At 36.8% G+C, this 9,395-nt stretch overlaps 1 protein-coding gene and 1 pseudogene across 1 annotated transcript; both read right to left on the bottom strand.

The window, feature by feature from the left end:
• Positions 1 to 3,905: 3,905 nt before the first annotated feature.
• On the bottom strand, positions 3,906 to 5,478 carry LOC113303241 (annotated as a pseudogene).
• A 139-nt stretch (positions 5,479 to 5,617) lies between these two features.
• On the bottom strand, positions 5,618 to 9,115 carry LOC113302570. Its single transcript, XM_026551501.1, has 5 exons — positions 8,555 to 9,115; positions 7,919 to 8,326; positions 7,207 to 7,302; positions 6,855 to 6,994; positions 5,618 to 6,243 (listed from the first exon to the last, which is right to left on the bottom strand). Exons 1-5 carry the CDS (start codon positions 8,978 to 8,980, stop codon positions 5,814 to 5,816), a joined length of 1,500 nt encoding a protein of 499 aa, XP_026407286.1. The 5' UTR covers positions 8,981 to 9,115; the 3' UTR covers positions 5,618 to 5,813.
• Positions 9,116 to 9,395: the final 280 nt, after the last annotated feature.

A 9,395-nucleotide genomic window follows, 5' to 3' on the forward strand; every position in this document is an offset into this window, starting at 1 on the left:
AAAACTAGCATGTAAAGTGATTGGAGCGGGTCCTCAAACATCACAGTGAATAAGAGCTAAAGGCTTAGATTCATGAGAAGAAGAAAGACCAAATAACAACTTTTTACTCTTAACATTTTGACAAGGATGACATAGTTGATTCTCATGATCGTACTTACGAGCAATGACTTTAGTAGAATACAGATGTTGAATGATTTTCTTAGATGGGTGCCCTAGTCTATTATGCCACAAAGAAGGAGAAGCAATTATAGATGAATATGAGGTGAACCGAGCATTTTTTTTTACAGAAATATGTGAGTTAAGATACAAATTGTTGGCCATTTTTCCCTGAGCCAAAAGAGCTTGTGAACTAAGGTCTCTTATCTCAAAACTCCATGGATCAAAAACAAAGTAGCAACAATTATCCTTAGCAAACTGTGCAATTAACAACAAATTTTGTTTAATAGTAAGACATGTCTAAGTTCAAAACTAGCTTCAGGTGTGTGTAAAATAGAAGAACCAGTTTGAGATATTTGTAAAGTCTTACCATTACCAACAATGACCTTGTCCTTCCCATGATAGTTAGAAGTATCCTGAAGGAGCTCATTATCACCAGTCATGTGTCGTGAAGCACCAGAATCAGAAATCCAAGTGGTTGATGTAGAGCCACCAGAAGGATCATCACATAAGTCGGCTGAATTTATTGGCATACTGCTGAAAGCTGTTTCAACTTGAGCCATATTGGCAGTGGACTTTGAATCAGAACTAGGTGGTGGATGATATATGAAGAAACATCTAGTTGCATAATGCCCTGTCTTTCGACAAATCTGACATTCAACTGTAAAAAAATCCACAAATGGTCTACTAGTAGAAGCACCATCTGAAGCATCTGCACTTGCACTTGTAGAGCCAGCAGCACCCTTAAATTGAACATTACCATTACCAGATTTGAAAAAATGCCCTTGATTATTCTTGTTCTTACCCTTATTCTTCCCATTCTTGTTACCAGTAGTAACATTACTCCCATAAAAAGCTGAAGGATTATCCCGAAAAGTACTTGATTCCTGATTTTGAGTACTTAGCCATTGTTCATGTGTTAACAGTCTAGCTTCCAACTCACCAAAAGTATACGGATTTTCACGATTCTGTGCAGAGATTACAAAAGTATCATATTCTCTACCTAGACCATTAAGAACATACATCATCAAATCTGTATCTGAGACTCGATCATTAATAGCAGCTAAAGAATCTGTAACCGTCTTCAAATTATATAAGTAAACACATATAAACTGAGAACCCCTTCTAATACCATATAATTGTTGGCGTAACATATTACGTCTTGCTCCAAATTGAGATCTAAAACTAGATTCATGATATTGCCAAATCTCACGAGCAGTAGACATTCCAAGAACATCACCAGAGATAGTTTTACTAAATGTAGCCTTCAAACAACTAACAACAAACCTATCTGTCTTTCTCCATATACCCATCTTGGATTAACAGTAGTAACACCATTGATTAAAATTTGGTATTGGGGTTCAACAATTTCACCACTAACATGGCCATATAAATCAGTAGATGTCAATACAGATTTGAATTGATCACACGCCATAAGAGAAAGTTGGTATAATCCAACTTTAAAGAAACAAAATTTCCTATGTTATTGAATGGTAAAGCGAATAACTCGAATTACCCTGATTAGCATCATTACCAGACAAATAAGCAGCGGAAACTGGAATTTCAACTTGTGATTGCGATTGATTCCAAACACCCTGTGGATCTGGAATTTCTTGATGTTGTTGTTGTTGTTGTCGTTGAATACTCATTGAACCTCTGGTATTCGGCATTGTTAGATGAAGAAAGAACCAAGATTCAAAGTAATGAAGACCAAGATTTTGAAATTTGTTAAAAGATTGAGCAACCAAAGGTGAATGAAGATCAGAAAATTATTGAAAAGGATATTTGATCTCAATATAGTGAAAAAATCACAATTCTGTTGAAAAATTTGTTGCAAAATTTTACCTAGGTCGTACCTTCAATGATACCATGTAAAGATATTAAAGAAATTAAAGAAATATTATCACATGTAATGATTTGATAGATTCTACATGCACATATTATGAGGTATTTCTAACTCTTATTACAGGATCTAGTCAAGTCAATATTAATTGACTTGACTATACAGAACATACTCCTAATACCACTATTAGTTAGGATCGTGATGCGCATGACCGCATCTGAGTTGACTATTCCAAGCAACGCTTACCAAAACATAATTTTTGTATCTGGAAATGCGAATTTCATATGACAATGGCAATGTTGCAAAGTACAGTTTCTAAGTAGATAGTCTTCAGTATTCCTCGTCACTTCCTGTTTAATTACATGTACTATATTTTTGTATGTAGCCACCTTGTCACTTGCTTCTCACTCTCTGACACTGGGGTAAAACACGGTTTGGTAACGGTAACCAAAGCACACAGGCGCATGCCATCACAACAACCTAACCCTGGCCAGGTTGGAAGCCAGTGAGCATGAAATATATGCAGGTGTACCGTGCATCACGAAAATTGGGAATGGGACCGTTCCTCTATTGTCTACAATGGCGGTTTTTGCCCCAACAATCGGATGGCGCGTAGTCAGCTGGTTGTCCCAGCTGCATCTTAATTGAAATTAGGAATCATGAAACATAATTACAAGTCCGTTATAAGTCTTGGAAGATAAGAGATTGGAAATTTGGGAAGTGAAGATTTTAGAAACTAGTTGCCAGTAGTAAGAGTGAATTGGGTTTAAATTTCTCTTTATATGTTGGAAGTTTCCTTAATTACCTGTTATAATCGTTCTGAGATATCTGAGAGTGAGGAGTTATCTGGGTATTCAACAATTTCTCTAAATTCTCTTGATTGTAGCATTGATTCGACTTCTTTCTTCTAGGGTTTCTCAGCAAAGTCCCTGTTTCATTACGCTGTTGTATCAAATCTTACAATGGAAGATCAAAGAAGAGGGCGACGCCATCAAAACTCAAGTTTAAAATTAAAAGAAGCATTAATGGAGGTTTCGAAATTGATAATTCTTATTTTCAAGAAATTACAGAGAAGAAGACAATGGAGTTTCCCCTAAAGCTAAAGAATCAAGTCCCAAGTTCATCTTTTTCTCTTCTACCCCAATGGTGTAAAAAAGCAAAAAGGGGTCGTAAAAGCTCGGTATCATCATCAACAACATCGTTTTCTTCTTTATCATCAATTGAGAAGCAAGAAGATGAAAAGGAAGTGGCAGAAGCCTTATTGATGTTGGCCAGTGGATTTTCTCTTGATTTAGTGGAAAACAATCACCCAAAGAAAGACAGAATCATCACAGAGTTTCCAGCTATGAAAAAGAAACGAAAAGTAGAAGATACTAATATGGTCAATTATGCAGAAGGTCGATCAAAGAAAGAGAGGATTGAGAAGGAAACTAGGGATTACAGATATGGGTTCATGTTAGATGCTGTGAAGAGATCAATACTGTCTTCTTCTTCTACAAAATTCACTTGTGATTTCTGTAGGAAATCTTTCAGTTGTTACCAGGCTTTGGGTGGTCATAAATCAAAGTGCAGAATTAATTGCTCGAAAGGAGAAGTACCTCAATTAGCACTGCAATGTTCAATGAACATGTGGGTGAGTTAAAATTATAAATATAGTAATGCTTGGAACACCCAATTTAATTTTAGATTTTTATGATCTTGAATATTCTTTGTTTATAACATTCTTTGGATTCTGATGTTATTCTTATGAACCTGTAATATCTAAACTGAATAATATCATTTCAGTTTTGAGATGGGGTATTTATATGTTTTTGCCATTTGTTTCTGCTTATTCCACAAAGTTCAAAACAATGCTGCAATTTTTCACCACAGAAGCAGAATGTTACAAACCCGCTATCCCTGCTATACATATGCTGCACTGTAGTTGACATTTTTGTAGATCACTCACAAAATCAGAAGGCCATTTAGTTGGTCGCATAAAATAGGTAAGAAGTTACAACTGGGAGTAAATTACTGTATCCAGACTTCGTAGTAGGATTCCAAACTCTCTCTTTGATACTGATACACTTCAGAAAGTCCGATACGACATTTCCGAGAAAAATCTTTGCCTTTCTCCCACAAATATGGTATTGGTGTTGGTAGTCGCACTGTTCTTAGACACGAAACATGAACATGCTCTACAAGTATCAGCACAACCCAGAGAAGTACATTGACAATGAATCTGGGACTGACAATATCGACAGTAAGGATAATAAAAAACTTCTACAAGCAGTGTACATATAAAAGCAAGCTGATAAATAAAAAAAACAATGTAGATCGTGAACATGAATTCCTCTGAACTAAATTGGCTAAGAGAAAGTTCTTTCATGCCAAGAGATGAGTTCTCTTTTCAATAAATGTCTTGATATCATTGATTAACAATGAAGACTCAATCAATTCAGGGAACCCATAAAATATATGAATAGCTTTTGGATACTCCACCAAATAAGCTTCTTTGCCAAATCTCTTCAGACCTTCAAAATATCGTCTTTGCCAATCCTGTAAGGGATCAGATCCGCCAATTACCACCAGTGTAACAGGAAACTTGCTCAATCCTGAAATGTCAACGGAGTTGGGTCCAAAAACGTTAGCTGCTTGGTGATCACGATTACAACCTTCTGGTAAAAAGGCTTTCCAATGCCAATCTGCATTTTCTACTGAAACGACGGGAACATTTGTTAAACGTAGTTCTGACTCAGTCCGTTCTTCTCCACCAAAGAAAGGCTGAATTGCTATCAGACCGATCACTTTAAGCTCTCTAAAATCGTTAATCTCAGCCGAGTACCGAACCGCAACATGGTGAGCCAAGTTACCACCAGCACTATCACCCGCAAGAAAACACCTTGATAAATCAGCATTAGTCGGAAGCCAATGAGAAATTTTTGAGTCAAGAAAACATAAAGATTGTAATCCATCTTCATACTGTGTTGGAAACCGGTATTCAGGTGAAAGACGGTAGTTAGCAGACACGACAACGGCAGGAATGTTCTTAGCCAACCGACGGCAGAAGTTATCGTAGAGGAAGAAATCAGGAGAACAAAATGATGAGAACCCACCACCATGGAAGTAGATAATAACTGGAAGAGTTTGGTCAGAGGAGGCTTTATCAGTTGGGGTGAAGAGACGTAAAAATAAGTTTTTGTTTGGATCAACTACGATATCTAAGGCTTTGATGCCTTAGATTGGTTTCTCATTTGGAGGTACCTTCACAAAGTAATTGAACAAGTTTAAGAAGCTTCTATTTATCGTGTCATCAGAACGACGTGAAACATCTGTTAGGATGGATTGGCAAGCAATCATTATCTTGATGTGCAATGGTAGAACTGGTTTTGCCGAAGAAGAAGAAGATGAACCCATTGATTTTACCTCTCTCTCACACTATCCCTGCTCTGTTAAGTATGTGAACACACTTCAACTAACAAATTGAGGGGTACCTAAATCTAGTTGGGAATTTAAGTGAGGTTTCATTATAGTGGTGGTGGATGGGAGATACTGGAATGAATACGGGCACTATTCAAAGCAATAGTTGGCATGTCGGTTCAAATTGACTGACCCACCAAAGTACACAACATCTAAGAGTGTCTCAATGGCTATGGACTAACCAAGTAATATCCAATATCAATCCACATCTTGCTTTTTCGGAACCTTCTTTAAAAGAAGAAAATATTACATTTTTGAGCATGTTCTTCTTACAGGGAATGTGTACAGACCTTACTGAAGAGATAGATTAGCAAGTAAGAACTGGAGCAACAGAAATAAGGTGAAAAAGGAGGAATCATAGTGGGTCAGACCACCTTCTCTTCACCTCTGTATTCAATCGAACATCTTTAAGTTTACCATCTGTTCCATAATCCCTCTCCATAACAAGGTTGACTCCTTCGTCAGAGTACCAACTGAATCCAATGCAGAGAACACCATCCTTCTTGATGTCTACATAACCTGTTATGCCACCTGGAAGCCAAAGGACAGACACATCTTGCATATCAAGCATCTCTTCTTCTCCGAAATGAACAGGGTTCTCAGGCAAGTTTTTCTTCTTTAAGGTCTCGGTACAGAGGTACACATAAGGCGTCTCATTGCTTTCCTTCGTCTCTTCTCCGTAAATTGGAGATGCACTCACCTCAAACACCTTCCAGTATCCAGTCAGCTCTGATGGTTGGATTCGTTTTCGCTGAGAAAAGGGTTCCAAATCAAACTCCACGTCACTGCTCAAATACAACAATGCAACCGTTAAGATTCAGAATCTCAGATTGAAGAAGAAGGACAAGGAGAAGAAGAAGGCTAATGAAAATGGATAATTTATTGTTATTATAAATGTTTAAAAAAGTAAAAGAATGACTAGAAGATTAAGTAGAGGAACACTCTTAGAAAATTTCTTCCCTAATTCGAGCTGTCGGATGATCCAACAGAAATGAAAATAAAACTCTTTTTGGAGCATTATTCATTTTAAGCCTCCTGAATTATCAAATGGATATCATGGCCTAAAAATAAATAAACTGAGAAGAGTCTCTCACTAGTAAACAGAATCAAGAATCACATCCCGTGCTAAAATGTTTCGTCTACTTCACCGGCAAATCTGGACACGGACACTAAAATAGTAGTCATCAATTTCTCCTTATTCTCCTAAAAATCTCAGCTCCTAAATGTCGTTTTAATGTTCAACTCATAAGAAACAATTGTGATCTATCCATTGTGTCTGCAGAAACTAGGAATTCCAAATGAACTTGGAGAAAGAATTATATTGTGGTACCAAGCAAGATTTATACTAGATATTGAATGATATGTACAGGAGATAGTTGAAGAAGCATATTGTTACCTTAGTTCACTTAAATTAGCAGGACTGACCCACTTTTCTTCATATGCAGCAACTCTCATTATTTGTATGTCTGAACCACCATTTCCAAATTCTATCGTGTGCACAATGCGTAATCTTTTGTGACATCCTTTAACCAAGCACTACAACATGAAAACTTACATGAGCTCAGATAATTTCTCCTACTTGGACAATAATACTTTCCCAGTATAATATGATTTGTTTCTTTTCTAGCAGAACATGATGCTCAATATATGTGAAAGACAATAAAAAAAAGGAAAATTTTGATAACTAGTAAGTAATGAGTTATCCATCAGACATCACAGCACAATACACGGACAGATAGTTAAGTTACTTGCTCAAACTTGAATGTTGGCGAGAGGAAATATTTTGAGTCATCTTGTGGTTCTCCAACTGGTATCTCCATAGGGCCTCTAGAATAAGATCCATCCTGCAAATCAAAAACAATTCTGTTTGACAACAGGAAAGCGGACATGCAAGAATATCATAAATTTATTATCTCTAGCTCAGCACCAAAGAAAGCTACATCACAATGATTTATGTGAAAATCATTTATCTTTGCTGTATCTTAGTTTTTATGTGAACAAACACCATTCTATTTAACATTTCAACATGATGAACACATTGCTATTCAGCAAACCGATATCAAATGCCCATAAGGTTTCTAATTGTAGCAATCGATCCATATAAACAACAAACAAGACTCTGATCGACTCTATTTAATGTGTGGGAAAATGACCTTGAACCTTATCTCCTCCTACATGCTTATAGCACTTCACTTGAGGTTCGGGGTTGCACAATGTTAATTCAGCTGGTCAATAGAAGTTTTGAGAATCGCTAGTGTAGTACACAAGTCCAAATTTTTAAATGACTAATACTGATCTAGCAACAATGAGAAACTTTCAAAGAAGTAGATTGAGAATGACAAACTAACCCCTAATGGATGCAGTATTTTCACAATAAAGATGTAACATTTTCATGAATATAAGTGAGCGAAAAATGCGAGCTAGCTGTTTAAGCAGACAAAAAGGAATCATAAAGCGTACCTCAAAGAAAACAAGGCCAGGCTCTATCCCCATAATATCGTCATCCATCAAATCACTTGATCCAAGGTCAAATGATTCGAATGTAGGCAAATCACGATGTTTCGTGCTGGCATCCATTGTTTCCTTCAAGGGCAGAGACAGATCTCTGCTAGCTTGCTGTATTTCACCATAAGGGTTCAAAGTAACCCAATTAATTTTCCTTCTAATGTGAGAACTCTGACCTTTGGAAGGTGATGGCACCAGTTCAATGTGAGAAAGAGTGTAGCAGTCATACAAATACTCGTTTTTCTTCCCCACGTCAATTGGCTCCATTTCCGCAGTAATGGGTGAAAAAACAGCACCAACTCCTTTCCATATCCCACTTACACTACTAGAAAATGTATTCCATATCGGTCTTATAACAGGTTCCTGACCAAAAAAAAACAAAACCATATCAAAGAATTGAGTACAAATTTTCATTAACAAGAGAATACAGTCCCTAGAGTATCAAATTATGCATTTTCAATTGATAATTTAAGCAAATTGAAGTTCATAAATAACAATTTTGAAATTAAATTTGTAATCTATTAAATTACTTTGATCCTTAATTCACAATCCAATAAAAAACAAACCCTAAAATTTTGAATCTGGGTATACCTGTGTTTGCAAAACAGTCTCAACTTCATCCAACATGGTGCCAGAAACCATAACCCTAGAATTCTTATCTCTTTTCCCCCCTCCAACATTCTTCACTCTCTTACCCTCTCTCTTCCTCCTCCTACTTGGATTTTGTTTCTCTTCCCCTTTTGCTAATTCATTATCTACACTCCACACATTTTCTTTCTCTTTATTAATGAATCTATCTCCATTATTACTGGTATTAATTCTTTTCTGATTCTTTTTCGCTCTAGGGTTCCTATTTCCTCCATGATAACTACAGGAAATTACACTAGAAGAGATGTTTCGATCAGTGAAACACACAATTGAGTTTGAGAACGAATATAAGAAGGGGTGAGTTTGAAACCCTAGAAATGGTCGAGCGTCTGTGAATGATTTTGATGCATCTAGGCGTAGAGAGTTCATAGTGAAACCCTGACAGATTCACTCTCTATCTCTCTATCTTGGGGAAATGAAGCGCGGGAACATCGGAACACGGGTGACCGTTACCGTTTTCAGCTACACAAGCACCGTATTAGGCCGGTTCGCATGCACAACGACAAACTTTTACATTTGTTATACCAGGTGGCCCGGCACTAACTGCGCCACTATAGGAAAAGAGTTCAGCAATACAGATGCTATCGAGCTATGATGTCTAGAGCGCCAGCTATAGAGTTTTTATCGCTGGCTATGTGATCTACATCAGTGGAAACTCTATCTACAACTGTTGTAAGTAAGTGAGTTACAAACTTGATTGTTTACATCAAAGTTTTTACACAAACTTTTTGTTTCTTTTTCAATCTCAAAATATTCCAAATAACAAAATTTCAAAACCAACTTG

The sequence above is a fragment of the Papaver somniferum genome, chromosome 8 (assembly GCF_003573695.1).
Source record: "Papaver somniferum cultivar HN1 chromosome 8, ASM357369v1, whole genome shotgun sequence".
Taxonomy (NCBI): Eukaryota; Viridiplantae; Streptophyta; class Magnoliopsida; order Ranunculales; family Papaveraceae; genus Papaver; species Papaver somniferum.

What these genes read in the sequence shown, in the direction of transcription:
- LOC113302570 (XM_026551501.1), bottom strand. Translation starts at nt 8,980, where the DNA reads ATGAACTCTCTACGCCTAGATGCATCAAAATCATTCACAGACGCTCGA. An exon ending in AGACTGTTTTGCAAACACAG is followed by an intron (nt 8,327 to 8,554) that starts GTATACCCAGAT and finishes TTTTTTGGTCAG; the next exon opens with GAACCTGTTATAAGACCGAT. An exon ending in CAACATTCAAGTTTGAGCAA is followed by an intron (nt 6,995 to 7,206) that starts GTAACTTAACTA and finishes TTCATGTTGTAG; the next exon opens with TGCTTGGTTAAAGGATGTCA.